The following is a 20,670-nucleotide window of genomic DNA, read 5'->3' on the forward strand; positions in this document are numbered from 1 at the left end:
GTAGTTGTTGATTCTGCTGCACTTGTTGACGTGAGAGTTGATGCAGTGCTCGATGCGGCAGTGGTGCTCTGCACACTTGCAGTTGTGGTTTCTGCTGTTTTAGTGAAAATAAATAAGGGCACATTAGAGTTAAAGCAGCAACTTGCAAGAACATAATCAAAAATGTGCTTTAACATTCAAACATCACTGGTTTGTTAATAAATTGCCCCAAAACACAACACAGACATGTTTAAGCTGAACCAAGCGGAAATGCAATTATCAAATGATTCTCCCCTGTATTAATATGAATGTAAAGAATAAAACTGGAATATTTTCAGTTTATTTTATCATGTAATCATACTCCTGATGTAAACTGAGAACAATTGCATTGGAATACCGGATAAACATGTACTTTGATACTCACCACTTGTTGCTTTTGTTGTTGCGATTGTCGTTGATTCAGCTGTTGATGCTGGAGTGGAGCTGCTTGCCGTTGTTTGTGCTGTGGGACTTGTTGACTTTGGAGTTGATGCAGAGCTCACTGCTGCAGTGGTGGTCTGTGCACTTGCAGTTGAATTTTCTGATGTTGCTGTGGATGTGAAGAATGGCATTACTGACAGATAAAGGGAACATGGAATGAAATATACAGAAACTTGAATAAAATAACTCTTTGGTAGAATACAAATTACTCAGTTGATTAAATATATCCATGATGTAACAGCAGAAAACCCATCAAGCAACATTAGCACATTAATTAGATTGGAGGATAAATTTTACAATGATACTCACCACTTATGGTAGTGAGTGGTGATGCTGAGATGCTGGTCGATGCTGGAGTAGAGCTCCCTGCAGTTGTTGCTCCTAATGTAGTTGTTGATGCAGGAGTTGATGAAGAGGCTGGTGTTGCAGTGCTGCTCTGTGTACTTGCCGTCGAGGTTTCTGTTGTTGCAACGAAAATAATGATTGATATATATGTAGCACATGAGCAAATTGGAATACCATATTCAGAAATGTGCATTAAAATACAGACTGTTGCGATTTGTTAACAATTGGACATGCTGCAAATTGCCGACAAAAATTTGCAATTAGCACAAAGCAGCAGGTGAAGTTTGCAAATGATTCTCCCATGCATTGTCGTAATTGTAATCAGCAAAAATGCACTATTTTGTTTTTATTTCTGTAGATAGACATAATCCTGCTTTACATTTCAAGGTATCAGGTTGCAACATAAACATGTATTATGATAATCAGCATTTGTTGTCATGCCTTGTGTTGTTGCGATTGTTGTTGATTCAGCCGTCGATGCTGGAGTGGAGATGCTTGTAGATGTTGATTCTGCTGCACTTGTTGACGTGAGAGTTGATGCAGTGCTCGATGCGGCAGTGGTGCTCTGCACACTTGCAGTTGTGGTTTCTGCTGTTTTAGTGAAAATAAATAAGGGCACATTAGAGTTAAAGCAGCAACTTGCAAGAACATAATCAAAAATGTGTTTTAACATTCAATCATCACTGGTTTGTTAACAAATTGCCCCAAAACACAACACAGTCATGTTATAGCTGACCCAAGCGGAAATGCAATTAGCAAATGATTCTCCCCTGTTTTAATATGAATGTAAAGAATAAAACTGGAATATTTTCCGTTTATTTTATCATGTAATCATACTCCTGATTTAAACTGAGAGCAATTGCCTTGGTTACCAGATAAACGTGTTCTTTGATACTCACCACTTGTTGCAGTAGCTTGTGTTGTTGCGATTGTCGTTGATTCAGCTGTCGATGCTGGAGTGGAGCTGCTTGCCGTTGTTTGTGCTGTTGGACTTGTTGATGTTGGAGTTGATGCAGAACTCACTGCTGCAGTGGTGGTCTGTGCACTTGCAGTCGAAGTTTCTGATGGTGCTGTGGAAGTGAAGAATGGCATTACTTACAGAAAAAGTCAACTTGGAATGAAATACACAGAAACCTGAATAAAACACCAAGTGCTGTCTTCCGCTACCTCTTTGGTAGAATACAAATATCTCAATTGATTTTATATATCCATGCTGTAACATCAAAAACCCATCAAGCAACCTTTGCACATGAATTAGATTGGTGGATAAATTTTACAATGGTACTCACCACTTGTGGTAGTGAGTGGTGATGTTGAGATGCTGGTCAATGCAGGAGTAGAGCTTCCTGCGGTTGTTGCTCCTGATAGAGTTGTTGATGCAGTAGTTGATGAAGAGTCTGGTGTTGCAGTGCTGGTATTTGCAGTCAGGGTTTCTGTTGTTGCAGTGAAAATAATTAGTCATATAAATGACGGAAATGAGCAACTTGGAATCTCACATTCAGAAATGTGAAAGAAAGTATAAACTGCTGTGATTTGTTAACAATTTGACATACTACAAGTTCCCCACAGATACTTGGAACAGACACAAAGCACCAGGTGAAGTTTGCAACTGATTCTCCCATGCAATGTTGTAAATGTAATCAGCAAAGCTGCAATATATTGTCGTGATTGAGCGGAACATAAAAATATGTTATGACACTCACCACTTGTTGCTTGTGTTGTTGCGATTGTTGTTGATTCGGCCGTCGATGCTGGAGTGGAGCTGCTTGTAGTTGTTAATTCTGGTGTACTTGTTGACGTGAGAGTTGATGCAGTGCTAGATGCGGCAGTGGTGCTCTGCACACTTGCAGTTGTGGTTTCTGCTGGTTTAGTGAAAATAAATAAGGGCACATTAGAGTTAAAGCAGCAAGTTGCAAGAGCATAATCAAAAATGTGCTTTAACATTCAAACATCACTGGTTTGTTAACAAATTGCCCCAAAACACAATACAGACATGTTATAGCTGAACCAAGCTGAAGGTGAAATTAGCAAATGATTTCCCCCTGTATTAATATGAATGTAAAGAATAAAACTGGCATATTTTCAGTTTATTTTATCATGTAATCATACTCCTGATGTAAACTGAGAACAATTGCATTGGAATACCGGATAAACATGTACTTTGATACTCACCACTTGTTGCTTTTGTTGTTGCGATGGTCGTTGATTCAGCTGTTGATGCTGGAGTGGAGCTGCTTGCCGTTGTTTGTGCTGTGGGACTTGTTGACTTTGGAGTTGATGCAGAGCTCACTGCTGCAGTGGTGGTCTGTGCAATTGCAGTCGAAGTTTCTGATGTTGCTGTGGATGTGAAGAATGGCATTACTGACAGAAAAAGGGAACATGGAATGAAATATACAGAAACTTGAATAAAATAACTCTTTGGTAGAATACAAATTACTCAGTTGATTAAATATATCCATGCTGTAACAGCAGAAAACCCATCAAGCAACATTAGCACATTAATTAGATTGGAGGATAAATTTTACAATGATACTCACCACTTATGGTAGTGAGTGGTGATGCTGAGATGCTGGTCGATGCTGGAGTAGAGCTCCCTGCAGTTGTTGCTCCTAATGTAGTTGTTGATGCAGGAGTTGATGAAGAGGCTGGTGTTGCAGTGCTGCTCTGTGTACTTGCCGTCGAGGTTTCTGTTGTTGCAACGAAAATAATGATTGATATATATGTAGCAGATGAGCAATTTGGAATACCATATTCAGAAATGTGCATTAAAATACAGACTGTTGCGATTTATTAACAATTGGACATGCTGCAAATTGCCCACAAAAATTTGCAATTAGCACAAAGCAGCAGCTGAAGTTTGCAAATGATTCTCCCATGCATTGTCGTAATTGTAATCAGCAAAAATGCACTATTTTGTTTTTATTTCTGTAGATAGTCATAATCCTGCTTTACATTTCAAGGTATCAGGTTGCAACATAAACATGTATTATGATAATCAGCATTTGTTGTCATGCCTTGTGTTGTTGCGATTGTTGTTGATTCAGCCGTCGATGTTGGAGTGGAGCTGCTTGTAGTTGTTGATTCTGCTGCACTTGTTGACCTGAGAGTTGATGCAGTGCTCGATGCGGCAGTGGTGCTCTGCACACTTGCAGTTGTGGTTTCTGCTGTTTTAGTGAAAATAAATAAGGGCACATTAGAGTTAAAGCAGCAACTTGCAAGAACATAATCAAAAATGTGTTTTAACATTCAATCATCACTGGTTTGTTAACAAATTGCCCCAAAACACAACATAGTCATGTTATAGCTGACCCAAGCGGAAATGCAATTAGCAAATGATTCTCCCCTGTATTAATATGAATGTAATGAATAAAACTGGAATATTTTCCGTTTATTTTATCATGTAATCATACTCCTGATTTAAACTGAGAGCAATTGCCTTGTAATACCAGATAAACGTGTTCTTTGATACTCACCACTTGTTGCAGTAGCTTGTGTTATTGCGATTGTCGTTGATTCAGCTGTCGATGCTGGAGTGGAGCTGCTTGCCGTTGTTTGTGCTGTTGGACTTGTTGATGTTGGAGTTGATGCAGAACTCACTGCTGCAGTGGTGGTCTGTGCACTTGCAGTCGAAGTTTCTGATGGTGCTGTGGAAGTGAAGAGTGGCATTACTTACAGAAAAAGGCAACTTGGAATGAAATACACAGAAACCTGAATAAAACACAAAGTGCTGTCTTCCGCTATCTCTTTGGTAGAATACAAATATCTCAATTGATTTAATATATCCATGCTGTAACATCAAAAACCCATCAAGCAACCTTTGCACATGAATTAGATTGGAGGATAAATTTTACAATGGTACTCACCACTTGTGGTAGTGAGTGGTGATGTTGAAATGCTGGTCGATGCAGGAGGTGAGCTTCCTGCGGTTGCTGCTCCTGATAGAGTTGTTGATGCAGTAGTTGATGCAGAGTCTGGTGTTGCAGTGCTGGTACTTGCAGTCGGGGTTTCTGTTGTTGCAGTGAAAATAATTAGTAATATAAATGACTGAAATGAGCAACTTGTAATCTCACAATCAGAAACGTGAAAGAAAGTTTAAACTGCTGTGATTTGTTAACAATTTGCCATACTACAAGTTCCCCACAGATACTTGCAACAGACACAAAGCAGCAGGTGAATTTTGCAACTGATTCTCCCATGCAATGTTGTAAATGTAATCAGAAAAGCTGCAATATTTTGTCGTGATTGAGAGGACATAAAAACATGTTATGACACTCACCACTTGTTGCTTGTGTTGTTGCGATTGTTGTTGATTCGGCCGTCGATGCTGAGGTGGAGCTGCTTGTAGTTGTTAATTCTGCTACACTTGTTGACGTGAGAGTTGATGCAGAGGTCGATGCGGCAGAGGTGTTCTGCACACTTGCAGTTGTAGTTTCTGCTGTTTTAGTGAAAATAAATAAGGCCACATTAGAGTTAAAGCAGCAACTTGCAAGAACATAATCAAAAATGTGCATTAACATTCAAACATCACTGGTTTATTAACAAATTGCCCCAAAACGCAACACAGTCATGTTATATCTGACCCAAGCTGAAGGTGAAATTGGCAAATGTTTCTCCCCTGTATTAATATGAATGTAAAGAATAAAACTGGAATATTTTCAGTTTATGTTATCATGTAATATACTCCTGATTTAAATTGAGAGCAATTGCTTTGGAATACCGGATAAACATGTAATTTGATACTCACCACTTGTAGCTTGTGTTGCGATTGTCGTTGATTCAGCTGTTGATGCTCGAGTGGAGCTGCTTGCCGTTCGTTGTGCTGTGGGACTTGTTGATGTTGGAGTTGATGCAGAGCTCACTGCTGCAGTGGTGGTCTGTGCAATTGCAGTCGAAGTTTCTGATGTTGCTGTGGATGTGAAGAATGGTATTACTGACAGAAAAAGGGAACTTGGAATGAAGTACACTGAAAGCTGAATAAAACACAAAGTGTTGTCTTCCGTTAACTCTTTTGTAGAATGCAAATTATTCAGTTGATTAAACATATCCATGCTGTAACATCAAAAAAGCATTTGCAGATGAATTAGATTGGAAGATAAATTTTTACAATGATACTCACCACTTGTGGTAGTGAGTGGTGATGTTGAGATGCTGGTCGATGCTGGAGTAGAGCTTACTGCGGTTGTTGCTCCTGATGTTGTTGTTGATGTAAGAGTTGATGAAGAGGCTGATATTGCAGTGCTGGTACTTGCAGTCGTCGTTTCTGTTGTTGCAGTGAAAATAATTAATGATATATATGAAGCAAATCGGCAACTTAGACGACCCTACTTAGACATGTGAAAGAAGATATGAACTGCTATGATTTGTTAACACCGAACCTAATACAAACTGCCCCAAAAGACTTCCAACAGAAGATAAAGTTTGCTAATAAATCCTTTGTAATATTGTTGCAGGAACCAGCTTGAAATAACTTACAAAGAATTGTAAATTAAATGTAACTCATTTTTTAGCACTGTCGACTCTGTGTGAAGGGGCAGAATCTTCCGCCTGTCGGGTGGGCCGGTCGGGAGTGGGTCAGGGAGATGCAGAGCCGATTGCTGCCCGCAATCGGCTGCGCACTGCCAATTTATGTGGGCGAGCCAATTAAGGCCTGCCCAGCATGACGCATGCTTGGTAGCGCTTAGTGCCACCTGTGTGGGCGGGGGGAGGTGGGACAGCTGGGATCTGCGCACTTTCGTGCACATGCACACGATGGAGTGCGGAAATTTCCCTCAGGCATGTAGCAGCCTGCGGGAGATGAAGTTGAGATTGAAAGTTTGAAAAAAGAAAGATTAAAATTATTCAGACATGTCCCCTGATGTGACAGTGTGACATGAGCTGGGACACGTTTATGAGTGAGCGAAATTTATTTATTAATTTAATTCAACCTTCATGAAACTTCGTCCCGCCCGTGGATGAGGTTTCATGAAAAACGCGAAGGCTGCTTGAGCTCTTCGCCTGCCCGCCAAACTTAAGTTTGGCACCCGCTGAGCTGAAGATCTGAATGACGCACGGTGACATCAGGACTGACGCATGACATCATTTTGCGTGTTGGTTTGCCGGGCCCACCCCTGCATGCCGATGTGAAAATTCTCCCCATGAGGTTCTGGGAGTCCATACCTGGACTTGAACACCAATTTCAAGGCAAACACTCCAGTGCAGTGCTGAAGGAATGCTGCTTGGTTGGAGGTGCAATCTATTGGATGAACCATTAAACTGAGTCGTCATTTGCCTATGCCAGTGGATATAAAATATCCCAGAGCAGTGTTTTGGAGAAAAGCAGGCAGTTATTCCTGTTGATATGGCCAATATTTATCCCCCGATCAACATCAGGAAAAGATTAGTATGTTCACGTTTGTGCGTCTTCGCTGTGCGCAATACAAATGTATTTTTTTATATCACCGCAGTGACATTACTTCAAATGTGTTGCATTGGCTCCAAAGCATTTTGAGGCTGCTGCTGGTCAGGAATGCCACTATGTAAATGCAATTCTTTAATTTTTCTTTCTATTTGACATTCTGTACCTAATCCTGTATTTGATTTAAAGCAATCAGGGTGAAACTGCCGATAAATGCTTACTGGGATACTCACCAATTGTTGTAGTGAGTGGTGTTGTTGAGATGCTGGTCGATGCCGGAGTAGAGCTTCTTGCAGTCGTTGCTGCTGGTGTAGTTTCTGAGGTAGTACCTGCTGTCGAGGTTGGTGTTGCAGTTGTGCTCAGTTCACCCGCAGTCAAGGTTTCAGTTGTTCCTGTTTTTAATAATCATATTGTTACTGATTGTACTGAAAACCTGGAACTACATACAAAGTTTTGTCCATTAAGAGCAAATATCTTGCCATATCTTGCTAACACTTTGATGTTATCCAGTGGCTTGGAGAGAGAACATATTCAATTCGCAACATCAGCCAATCCTCAAATGCAATGATGTGTGATGTCCCTGCACTATTTAGCTGACACAGTAACACTACAAAGGTTTATTATTATTTCCAAATCTTGCGTCAGATTAAAAGGAAGCGGAATGAAAAAACAGGTAAAGGTTTAACTGTACACCTCTTGTACTGGGTGGAATTGTCCCAGATTTGCACCAAATGCCGTAGCGGGTGGGTAAACCAACGTTTTATCCAAACACCGCGATGGCGGGTTTTCACACCATATCATCCCAAGTTATTTATGCATTTCCAAGAAAGACGTCCTTTCCATGGTGGATGGGTTCTCATTCACTTGCCCACCATCATCTCGCTGCTTTCAAGTCCAGTCACGCACACCACAACTCAGTGCTTCCAGCCCACGACTGCTGCAGGAAAGATGCCCACAAGAGGGAAAAGGACCTCAACCCCCAGGTTATCGACGCATCACTGGAATGCTTTTTGAATGCCGTTGAGGCCCGGCGCAATGTCCCCTATCCCTGCTCTGACCGCAAGATGGGCAGTGGTGTGACCAACTAGGCTTCGGAGGCGGTGGCAGCGGTGGTCAGCACCAATGCCTTGCAAAAGATGACAGCCACCCAGTGCCACAAGAGGATAAATGATCTCTTCTGTTCCACCAGGATAAGTCAGTCTTCTCATCACCCTCAACTCACACACTCACAAACCCATCACACACCCACAGGACCCTCACTCACAGCCAGTTTAAGGGACATCACCAGCCACTTGCTCACACACACCTTCATTGTCCTCATCCCATCCATGAGACCACTCACCACCCACACATGCCAGGCATACTTATCATCTGCCCTGGCAGGCATCCTACTTACACTTTCTCCATCTCTCTTTATTCAGGACAAGCTGGCACACAGCTAGGGGGAGAGGTCACAGACCTATGGAGGAGTGCCTGAAATCAAGGTCCTCACAGACTTTGAAAACAGATCCATGCCACTAGCTGGTGAGGATCTGGACCAATCCTGTGCTGACGATGAGGTCAGTGGTGCTCCACCAAGTGAGGGTCCAGCAGTGCAATGTTCATCAGACAACCATGCTGTGAGTGATGTGTCCTGTTTCACAGGCCACTGCCATGCACTAATTATCTCCCCTTGCTTCCGCAGACACATCTGGGAAACAGCTGATGGAGTCCATGACCCAGGGTCTCCATTCAAGCCCCGAAGAAACCTCTGAAGAGGAATCTGGAGACACTATCTTGAAGCCCCATCACAGTACTTACCCACACCCTCCACTCGTGCAGAGTCACACACCGGTGAGGCCTGGCTTCAGAATGGCCTTGGGATCACAATCTGGTGAGCACTTCACACTGTCTGATCCACAGCAGGTGGAGGCAGGGTCTTCTCAGGTGTCCAGCACTCGGCATACTGCTGGAGGCCAGAAATTCACAGAATCACTGAATTGTTGCGGTGAGGCCATTCAGCTCATCATGTCTGCACCGGCTCTCTGAGATTTTAAACAGTGCCAATCTCCTGCCTTTTCCCTGTAACCCTGCTGGATTTGCTGAGTCCGAGTCAGATGATGAGCCCCTGGACTCAGCCATGCCACAGTTGCTGGAGCTGCAAAGGCAAGCTCGAGAACATCAGGAAGAGATGTCTGCTGCACTCCTCAGATGGCAAAGCATGATGTAGGACACTGTCCACTTTCAGTCTGAGGCGATGCCAACACTGGTAGGATGGCGGCCGTCATGGAGACCTTGGTTCAGGATGTCACTCCTGCACTGCTGCACGGGCTCAACTCCACCGCTGATGCCATAATTGGCCTCCAACAGCATGTTTGCGAGAGGAGTACCGGGCAGCTCAATCTCACTCCAGCTACCTCAAGGAGTCAGCTTGGGGCCCCCGGGCACCCATAAGGAGGAGGATCAGCAGGTGCACACTCAGGGACCATCCGTCCAGGTGACTCCGGGAGTGTCCAAATCTCCCCTTCTTGCATTTAAAAATGTTTTCTTTTATTTTCATGGGATGAGGGCATCACTGGCTAGGCCAGCATTTATTGCCTAATTGCCCTTGTTCAGAGAACATTTAAGAGCCAAAGAGCCAACCACATCGCTGTGGGTCTGGAGTCACATGTAGGCCAGACTGTAAGGACAACAGATTTCCTTCCATAAAGGGCATTAGAGAACCAAATGGGTTTTTACGACAATTGGCAATGGTTTTATTGCCACCATCAGACTTTTAATTCCAGACTTTTATTGGATTCAAATTTCACCATCTGCCATGTTGGGATTTGAACTCAGGTCCCCAGAGCATTACGCTGGCTCTCTGAACAACAAGTCCAGTGACAATACCATGACACCTGCCTTCCCCTGCTGCTGTGTACTCAGCAGCTCCAGCTCCACAGCAACACAGCAGGACTCTGAAAGCAAGCTGGGGCCCTCCAGGTTGCAGCATGAGCCTCATTATACCCTTCACTCTGCTGCAGTCTGAGGCTGCCACACGGGTGTCATCAGTCATGGCTGCTGCAGGCAGCTCTTGTCCCTGAGGAGCCAACCCTGCAGCTTCTGTGGACCCTGGAAGATGTCAGGGATCTGTGACTGACTGAGAATGTAGGAGTCATGCACACCCCCTGGAAACTGTGCGCATACCTGCAGGATGTGTTTCTGATTGTCACACATCAGCTGCACATTCATCCCTTGTGGATGATGTAGTTGATAGTGTGTTGCAATGGAGACCTGAGTGAGTGCAGTCGATCGCACCCTGCATCTGTGGGAAACCAAGATCAGGGCGAATCAAATCACTCTTGCATCCTGGCTGTCCTGGTCCTGGGCAAAATGCACACAGTTGTGTGCCCTCGCAAAGATGCAGGTCGGTGGAGGCTTGTGAGATCCCACAGAGGTCACCTGTGGAGCCCTGAAAAGAGCCACTGGCGTAGAAATTGAGTGCTGTGGTCATTTTCACAGCCACTGGCAGTGGATGCCCTCTATGTCCCTGTGGCGCCAAATCCTGTAACAGGTAGCAGATGTGACCAACCAGTTCCCTAGAGATGCACAGTCTTCGGTGACTCTGGTTCTTGGTCATCTGCAGGAATGAAAGGTGGCGTCTATAGACTCTGGGTGTCACTAGGCGCCGACCAGCGATGGCACGCTGTGGCTCTTGGGTGGCGTGTGCTGGAGCCCCAACCACCCTTTCTTCCAGAGGATGCTGCTCCTCTCTCTGCACAGCCAAGTGTCTCAGTCACTCTCTTCTCCATTGTCTTCGCACTCTGTGGGCCATCAGGCATACAGCTAGTTCACCAGGCTGCATGATCCTGATGTACTCCTCCTGCAGGATGAAAGACAGAGACAATTGGTTTAGCATGGGTGCAATAAGAACCTGTCCTGGTTAAGTCTGAAGACCTCTTAACTCATCCTTGGAGGGTGCTGGCCACCATTTGGATGGCCAGAGATTAGTGTGCTGCATGGCTGCCCGAGACCCCACTCACTTCTGCCCCACTCCACCTGACTGATTGGCAGCTTTGCCCATTGGACTGTCATCTCAGGCACAGGCATTCTCCTAACCCACAATGCAAGGCTGCACTGTTAGCTTGAACCATGAGGGAAACTGGTCCAAACTGGGATGATGCAAGGAGCTCCACCAGTGACTGCTCCATGGCCAGTTTAGCAAGGAGATTGTACCACGTGTGCAGTCATCCAATTGTCCTGCAGTCCACTAAAACACTCATGACTTTGCAGTCTGTACCAGCAAGGGGTTGGGGGGGTGGGGGTGGGGGGTGTTAAAAATCTCTGGAGCACTTGGTGGCGATTTGATGCCTCTGTGTTGCTTGAGTGAGCAGATAAGCTAGAAGCCCGACTCCAATCATATCAATGTCTGTGTCTGAACTGCCTTAGTTGCAGAGGAAAGGCCAATTTATAAAAGGTGTACCTAATGCGTGGCTAATTCCCTCACCCACCCTACCCCTCACCCCGAATGCTTGTGTGCTATATTCAACCACAAGGCAGCCCTTGCCCCTCCCATGTCGCCTCAACCGCAAAGCAGCCTTCCCCCTCCCCACCACGAGTTGCCTCAACGGCAAGGCAGCCCTTCCCCCACAAGTCACCTCAACCTCAATGTAGCCATTGTCCCCCTCCCCTTGCCCTTCCCCCCCCAACGAGACTTAAGCTTGGAGTCCAACAGGCGACCCTGATGAGCGCTGCACATCGTTGCTATGTACTCACATCCGAGTTCCCCTCAAAGTGCATCCCGCCAAGTGCAGGCCTTTTCTCTGCTGTTGTGAATGTCAGTGTTCTTTTCCACTGACATGGAGGGGCAATCCAGCAGGGGGCGGGGTTGGGCGGGAACAATTCTGACAGGCTGACCTAATAATGATATGCAGATGTATTACAATGAAGCTCCCAATGGCAGGAAACACGGCCCGCAGTCAGCGGGCTGAGTGGACGATTGCAAACTGGTTTCACGCCGTCGTAAAACTGATCATGCCTTATTGTCCCCTCATGCCATCGAACATGCCTGATGCCAGCGAGCACAGAAAATCCCAGCCAACAAGTTGTGTTGACCTAAGTGTTGATGATTCTATTGTCATTGCTGGAGTTGAGCTGCTTCTAGTTGTGCTTCTATTGTACTTGTTGGTGTAGTTGATGAAATGATCAGCATCACATGCTGGATTGTGTACTTGTTGTTGAGGCTTCTGTTGTGGTGAAAGTAATTAATGGCATATTTAAGGCAAACCAGCAACTTGGAATAAAATATGCAGAAATGTGCATTAAAATACAAACTACTACAGTTTGTTAACAATTAAACATTATCCAAATGACCCAAGAATATAACATCAACATGTTGTAACAGAAGCAATTGCAGGAAGTGAAATCTACAGATGATTCTCCTGTGCTTATTATAGATATAATCAGCATTCTCTCATTACTATGCCAGTGCTGTCTGCGCTGGCTTGGCCACTTTCATCACATGAATGACGACCATGTACCCAAAGACTTCCTGTACGTTGCATTGGCTACTGGATCATGACCTCCTTGGTGTCCATACCACTGTTACAAGGACAGCTGCAAGTGAGATTTGTGGAAGGCAGACATTGACACTGACAACTGGAAGACAATCACTGGTGGCCATGGTCTCTGGAGGCTGACTGTTTGGAAGGGCATTAAGAGGTGAGCAGGAGCTAGCTACCCAAAAAGAGGGCGCAGGGAAAACAGAGGCCAGTGAATCATGGGCCTTCTCAGCCTACTGTCTTCCTGACCAGCAAGTGCAACAGAGATTGCTATGCCAGTGTGCAGCTCCTGAGCCACACCAGGTGAAGCTTTACATAGAGTTACCACCATGGTGCAAACCATTATCTTACAGATGGATGGCTGCCAGCTCCAAACAGCAAATACTGTAATATTTTATTTTTATTTCAGTATGTAGTCAGAATCCTGCCTTGAATTGAAAGGAATGAGGTTGGAATTGCTGATAAAAATATACCATGTTACTCACCAACTGTTGTCGTGAGTTGTGTTATTACATTTGCTGTTGATTCAGATGTCGCTGCCAGAGTAGTTGGTGTAGGAGTAGATGTAGAGGTCAGTACGACAGTTGGAGTCTGTGCACTTGCAGTCGAATTTTCTGCTGCTGTTGAGATAATAATTAAAGGCATTACTGATGTAAACATGCAACTTGGAACAGAATACAGAAAAACCTAAATTAAAATATTAACTAAAAAGAAGAGAAAAAAGAGGGCATGTACACCTTGGTTCAAAACACTTTCATCTCTGAGTCATAAAGTTCCTGATTCAGGTTTTACTCAAGGGCTTGCACTACTGAAGGAGTGCTACATTGTTGGAAGTGCTGTCTTTTGGATATTTCCAAGTCTCCATCTGCCTGTTTGGGTGCACTATTTTGAAGAAGAGCAGGGGAGTTAACCCCAATGCCCTTTCCAATCAATGTGTATTCTTCAATAAACATCACAAAATAGATTATTTGGTTATTATCAAATTGCTTTTTGTGGGACTTAGCTGTGTACAAATTGGCTGTTGTGTTCCCTACACCACAACAGTGACTACACTTCAAAAATGCTTCATTAGCTGTAAGGTCTCAGCTGAAAACTGAACCTCTGATAATGTGTAATTCTGGTAGGAGTGCACTGAAATGTCAGCCTCGATAATGTGCTCATGTTTCTATAATGGTGCTGGATCCCATGATGTTTTGACTCAGTTGATCGTGCTACCAACGGGTCAAAGATGGCTCAAAAATATAGGAATATCTGAAAGCTGCAGACAAACTATTAATATATGTTTGGCAATCAAAACTGTCACAACAACAACACATTAAAAGAGTGAGAAAGATGCAGCAATAAAAAAATGTACTTGTTTAACAAACAGAATAATATTGCAAGTGATAGCCAATTTTAAGGCTACATCTACCAATAGCCCTATTTTACATTGGTAAGGTTTAAGTCATAGCAGAGCAGGTGTAACGAAGATGAAACCTGCCATGGGACCAAACTGTAATTAATCTACAAATTTTAAGTGGAGCTCAAGTTAGGCCCCAGCACAGAGCACTCCTGTACCCTAAATTTCGTTTCTGGAAAATTTGGTATGCTGAAAATCGGCTAAGTGAGCTTGCACATCTCATTTGCAATCTGCACTTGACAGTACTGAGGCTCTGTGTCATCATTAGAATTTTGCAAAATCTTTCTTCTAATGTAACAATGCACTCCTCCTATAAACACTGTGAACTCAGATTTATGGGGCAGAATTTTCTGGCTGACGTGCGGGTGGTGGAGCCTGCACTTCAGCGCTTAAAAGGTCGTGCACTGATGTCACGTGAGCGTCCAGATGTCAGCACGCGGCATCGCGATATTTCGGTCGGCGGGTGCGCACTGCAGTGGGACGCGCGCCAACCATTAATGAAAGGCCTCGTTAAGGCCCTTAACTTGCCAATTGTCCAGGATTTTGAGGAACCCATGAGACCTTTGGGTCAGCGCACGGACCCAACGGGCAGGTGGGTAGAAGATTTTTTAATAAGACTCATGCACTGGCGGGATATGTGGACTCAGAGAGGTTGTTCATGTTTTCCACGAAGTTTTAATTGCCGAAAGTGTTTTAAAGTTGCTTGTGTGATTGTTAGCAGTTCACATCTATTTCCAAGAGCTTTTTGTGTACTTTGAAACCAGTCTGCAGACAGTAATCTTTCTCAGGCTTGCAGCTTTCCGGAGGCCTCCATTTAGCCTGGGGGTATGGGTTCTGACCTCTCCACTGGAGGCAGCTCCTCTGAGGAGGAAGGGAGGGATAGAATAAGGAGGAGGCCAGGACTGGACAATCAGCCTCCAAGGGAGCCACCTTTGGGAGGCCAGGCGCAGGCACTGAGGTGCAGGGCCAAGAGGTTGTCCAAGGTGCAAGGGGGCCACAGACAATGCCACTAACCTGCTGCCAGGGTATACAGGCGGCGAAGCAGCTACCTCAATATGACTGAGGTGCAGTGCTGAAGGAGGGTCCGTCTCTCAAGGGAGACATTCAGCTATGTCTGTCAGATGATTGGCCCTGAGATCTCCCCTAACTGTGTGGGTGGATACCCCATGCCAGTGGGTCTGAAGCTCACAGTTGCCCTCCGCTTCTATGCCTCTGGCTCCTTTCAGGGCTCGGTGGGTGATCTTTGCGGTATCTCCCAATCAGCTGTCCACACTTGTGTCAAGCAGGTTACAAACATTCTGTTCAGATGGGCATTGACCTTCATTCACTTCCGCTGCAACCAGACAAGTCAGGCACAGCGAACCAAAGGCTTCGCAGCCATTGCTGGCTTCCCCCTCGTCCAGGGTGCAATAGACGGTACACAAGTGGCCATCAAGGCGTCAGCAGGTGAGCCCAGTGCCTTCGTCAACAGGAAGGGCTTCCACTCCATGAACGTGCAGATAGTGTGTGATCACAGGATGCTGATTCTACAAGTCTGTGCAAGGTACCCAGACAGCTCCCACGACACCTACATCCTCAGACACTCACAGGTGCCGGGGATCTTCAGTGCTCCGGCTCGGCTGGATGGTTGGCTGCTGGGTGACAAGGGCTATCCCCTCAGAAGGTGGCTTATGACGCCTCTCTGCTATCTAAGAGCCGAAGCTGAGCAGCAGTACAATAGGAGCCCTGGCACCACAAGGGCTGTGGTGAAGAGAGCCATTGGTCTTCTCAAGATGCCCTTCTGCTGCCTGGACTGCTCGAGGGCGGACTCCAGTACCGCCCAGATCGCGTCTCTGTGATAGTGGTAGTATGCTGCACTCTCCACAATCTTGCACTGGAAAGGGAAGATGCAATTGACGATGAAGACCTTGACGCTCTGAATGAGGCTGCACATGATGAATCCAGCAGTGCCTCAGAGGATGAGGAAGCACAGGGCGATGATGAGGGGCAGCACGCCGACCCGCTACTACACCAAGGAGGCAGGGACACCTGGGACAATTTAATCCAAAGAACCTTCAGCTAGCTCCACACACATGGATCAGCAGGAGCAGCATTGCCTGGAACTTCCACACGTGGCACTTAGGTGTTACATCTTCCACCTCATCAGCTGCAACTAAGGGCTTAGTACAGAAACATCAATGTCCACTCAAACACTCATGATATGTCTGTGAAAAAGAAAAATGCAGCACAAAGGAAACACCCTCAGCCATGGTCAGAAAAGTGGACTTTATTGTGTCCAAAAAAAGTACACAGACTTCTCCATTCCAATAAGAAGAATTTTGTTCCCTATTCTAAGGTCAACACAAAATCACCAGTGACATACCCGTTAAGTGCCTAACGTGCCTTATGCTTTCGTTTGCGGGTGCTACGTCTACGTGCCGCCCCACTGCTTGGAGTGGTTTGTGAGACAGCCTGCTGACTCTGCTGTCCTGTTGGCCTCGATGACCTTGGCAGGCGTCCTTTGGCCCATGAAGCCTGTGATGGCCCCGCCTTGGGATGGAGTGGCCAGTTCCAGAACTGGCACCTCCCCAGTTGTTGCAGCCTCAACGGAAGCAACGTTGACTGGCAGAGGAGTGGAGGAGCTGCTGCCCTTATCTGGAGCACCCTGAGAGGAGCTCGCAGCAATGACAGGCAGTTGCCGTGCCAACATGAGGTCCCTTTCGACCTCCCTGCTCACTGCAGATGCATGGGCACCAAGAGCCGACACTTGGTGCCCACAACAACTCCCACATTGGGAATGACCACCCATGGCCAGTACCGCTGTGAGGTCTTGCAGGTCAGAGCATAACCCTATCAGTAGTTCTGCGAAGGCAGTGGTTTCTCACCTATGTTTAACAGGAAACCAAATACCAATGATGCCTACACACAGCTGGTGTTGGCAGCAAATGCTTTTTCTAGCTTTTTGATATTCCATATGCCCAATTAAAATATTAGGAAACAGACCTCCAGTTGTTAACTGCTGAATTGCATCATAAGGCACAAAACCAGCATGTTTTCCAAAGCGTTCAGATTTAAGTAGATCCGGATTTGCTACATACATACTAAAAGTAACATATATTTCAATATGATTTTGATATATAGAGTAGGCTAGTTAGCCATAATTGCAGATTAACTACAGGCTAGTTTAAAATTTAATAACATAAATTAATTAATTTTCTATGCTGATTGGTCACTTCTGAGCCAGAACACCTAATAATCACTGGCGTATATTATAGTTGACCAGAACTGTAGCAAACTCAGTGTCAGCTGTGTCTCAGTTGGTAGCACTCTTGCCTCTGAATTCAAATCTTACGAGGGCTTGAGCATAAAAATTAAGGCTGTCACTCTATTGTAGTTTCAGGGAGAGCTGCTTTGTCAGAGGTTCTGCCTTTTGAATGAGGTGTTAAGGCCCCATCTGCCTGCAGGAGTGAATATAAAAGATCCCATCCCAGAAGGAAAGAACAGTTCAGACCAGTACTCTTATTTCCCAGTTTTATTGGTGTTGCATTTTAAGGTATACAAGACCAGTTCGGACCAGTATACTTGTTTCCCAGTTTTTACTGTTTTTTTTCCTTCTGGGATGGCAGTATTTTGAAGAAGCCAAAGAGTTATCCCTGATGTCCTCACAAACATTTATCCCTCAAACAACATCACAAAATCAGATTATTTGGTCATTATCACATTCTGTTTGTGGGAATTAGCTGTGCGTAATTGGCTGCCGCATTTCCTACATCACAACAGTGACCACACTTCAAAAAGTACTCCATTGGCTATAAAGTGCTTTTAGACATCTGGTGATTCTGAGAAGCACCATAAAAATTCAAGTCTTTTTTCAAATTAAAACATTATTTGCCATTTTGAAATACAATTAACTTCACCTCCTTTGGGATGTTTACAAATGCCTTACATTCTTCATTTGACAAGCTATTCATGGAACCATTCAAATCCAAGTTCACCATCTGATCATATTTTTTCTTAGCCACACCAAAATGTACCACAAATTCTATATTCATCATTATATCCCTGAAAGATTTGAGGATTCAACTTGAAAGAACCAAAATGGATGAAAGAAGCATATTATCACTGATGATAAAACAATTTCGTTTTCTCCTCAGCAATTTTAAGACATGGCAACATATTTTATCAACATTACATAAAACAGTTCTGTATCATAATGTTCTGTCTGTTCTTTAGACACAGATGATATCCTGCACCACACTGTAAAATATTTTCTTTGTTACTGATATTACATGATTTAGTTTAAAAACTTTTATTTGTATTTATTGATTTTCTAATTTAATTTATTTTGAGGCAAGTTATATACTTCTGATCATTCAGATTTAAACTACTTTATAAAACTTATACATTATATAACTAAGCACACTCTCTGATTAAAATAGATTGAATTAAATTCAGGCTGCACCTTCTGGAACTCATGCTTCTGTCATGTTTTCTAACGTTTAATGCATAACTCAATTTATTACCTGTCTCTGTTCCTGAACTTTACCTAAAATGTAATTTAAACCAGCTCCCACTACTCCCTACTTTATGTCCACCTTTTTCTAATATATTGTGGCATTATTGAGCTTAATAAAGATTTAAAAGCATGAAACAGAAAAGGATTTATGTTGAAACAACGCGTTCAAATACATTCCCTCAACTTTGCAGTTGTTCTGTCACATTTGGTGTGCCACAACAGTGTGTCACAATAATCTATAACATTCACCAAAAAATGTCAATACTGTTGAAATTGATCAGTATTTTTGCAATGAGCATTAAAAATGTACACATTTCTTCATGCACCTGCACCTCCCTTCATGATACAGGCTCTAACTAGTCATCAGTCTGACAGAGAGAAAAGTCAGATTTTAAACAGTTTTCTCATTATACTAATCACCTTTGTCTTATCAATGTAGGAAGGTTGAGGGACTAAATCTAAGAAGATGAAAGTAATTATCCTAATGAGGAAGGCTGAATTAAAATGGCTATTCTAACAACTATTTTTCAATGCCCACTAAGCACTCCTGAAGAATCTAATAATCAGTCCATGTGTTGCCAGAAGCAACTAATTTTCATTGACTTTAAATTCTTACCTGAAAGAAAGAGGCAGCACATAATCACATGCCAAAATAACACCATTGAATTAAACTTATTATAATTCATTTTTCCAGTAGTAGAAGCTCGATAGTTGCAGGGAACAAATCTGCACTGTCTCATGGAAAGTAGTTCAGTAGTATTTGAAATCTTTCTCATTTCAAATGTGTCACATCTTTGAATTATGAAGTGTTTTGATATGTCTGACGTCTCCAAATACCACACCTTGCGTTGTTCACTGACAGAGATAGGTTAAACACGTAATAAAAGGTATAATTTTTGTAGTGGCCAGAGAAAGAGCTACCCCACCCAAATTTTCTTAATTGTGTTTTAGGTTCTTCCCTAAATTCCATAAACTCACTATCTGTCTCTCCAATTATGAAGGAACTTTCAGACGTAGGCATACACATATTATTAATGTTGCAGTCATTAGTCGAATGCAAAACATAGAATAATGTTGCCTGTTGCCATAGAAGCTGTGCAATATCTCCTATACTTCAAATGGAACAGAGAGGGGAGGATTTTACAATATTATACATTAGTACATATTGAAAGCCAGCACCTCAATAAAAATGTACTTAACAGTGCAGCTCTAATGTAGCATTAATTTCCAATTGGCAGCAATGTCTTTCTCTCTTGTTCAGAATGCAAAAGGTTAAGAAATCAAGCAAGACGCTATAGTTATTTTCTAACTTGAAAGAATTTAATTTCTCATAAAAGGCAATAGTTTGCAGCAGAAAAATGAGTAAATTTCCATTCAACCTTTTCCTTTCTGACAAGCCTAACTTATGATCAGTTTCTTTCTTGGGGAGAAAATAAATGTCCCTTTCTTACAGCATCTTGTTTTCATGTCATTTATGGTTCTCCTGAAAACTCTTCTGGAATTAATTATTTTGTTTGTTTTGCTTTCTAAAAACCTGCTACTTAATTACCAAACATCAAAGCATCTTGTTACTGTTGGCAGGCTCTGCTTCCTAGGCCCTGATATTAACTCGGAGATGAGTGGGTGGTCCAATCTACTTGGGAAACTGGAAGAAATTTTGATGCATTGATCTGTGACATTTTAACACAAACACCTTCTTATCACAGAATCACAGAATCTTAACAGCACAGAAGGAGGCCATTCAGCCCATTGTGTCTGCACCAGCTCTCCAAATGAGCGTTATGACTTAGTGCCATTGCCCTGCCTTTTCCCCATACCCCTGCACATTGTTTCTATTCAAATAATCATCTAATGCCTTCTTGAATGCCTCAATTGATCCTGCCTTCACCACACTTCCAGGCATTGCTTTTCAGACTCGAACCATTGGTTATGTGAAAAAGTTTTTTCTCACATCACATTTGATTCTTTTGCAAATCACTTTAAACCTGTGCCCTCCCATTCTTGATCCTTTTACGAGCGGGAACAGCTTCTACCTATTTATTATTTTATTTCCAGCATT

The 20,670-nt window shown here is 43.6% G+C and overlaps 2 protein-coding genes across 2 annotated transcripts; both read right to left on the bottom strand.

Annotated features, from left to right (window-relative positions):
* Positions 1 to 1,130: 1,130 nt before the first annotated feature.
* LOC121287603 (serine-rich adhesin for platelets-like) lies at positions 1,131 to 3,570 on the bottom strand. The gene is made up of 6 exons (XM_041205531.1): positions 3,342 to 3,570; positions 2,977 to 3,141; positions 2,508 to 2,666; positions 2,094 to 2,237; positions 1,704 to 1,874; positions 1,131 to 1,395 (listed from the first exon to the last, which is right to left on the bottom strand). Exons 1-6 carry the CDS (start codon positions 3,568 to 3,570, stop codon positions 1,187 to 1,189), a joined length of 1,077 nt encoding a protein of 358 aa, XP_041061465.1. The 3' UTR covers positions 1,131 to 1,186.
* A 162-nt stretch (positions 3,571 to 3,732) lies between these two features.
* LOC121287356 (cell wall protein DAN4-like) lies at positions 3,733 to 19,356 on the bottom strand. Its single transcript, XM_041205153.1, has 9 exons — positions 19,228 to 19,356; positions 13,203 to 13,337; positions 7,432 to 7,590; positions 5,921 to 6,064; positions 5,549 to 5,710; positions 5,081 to 5,239; positions 4,668 to 4,811; positions 4,278 to 4,448; positions 3,733 to 3,968 (listed from the first exon to the last, which is right to left on the bottom strand). Exons 1-9 carry the CDS (start codon positions 19,349 to 19,351, stop codon positions 3,760 to 3,762), a joined length of 1,407 nt encoding a protein of 468 aa, XP_041061087.1. The 5' UTR covers positions 19,352 to 19,356; the 3' UTR covers positions 3,733 to 3,759.
* Between the last annotated feature and the right edge of the window lie 1,314 nt (positions 19,357 to 20,670).

Source organism: Carcharodon carcharias, chromosome 14, assembly GCF_017639515.1.
Source record: "Carcharodon carcharias isolate sCarCar2 chromosome 14, sCarCar2.pri, whole genome shotgun sequence".
In the NCBI taxonomy this organism is placed as follows: Eukaryota; Metazoa; Chordata; class Chondrichthyes; order Lamniformes; family Lamnidae; genus Carcharodon; species Carcharodon carcharias.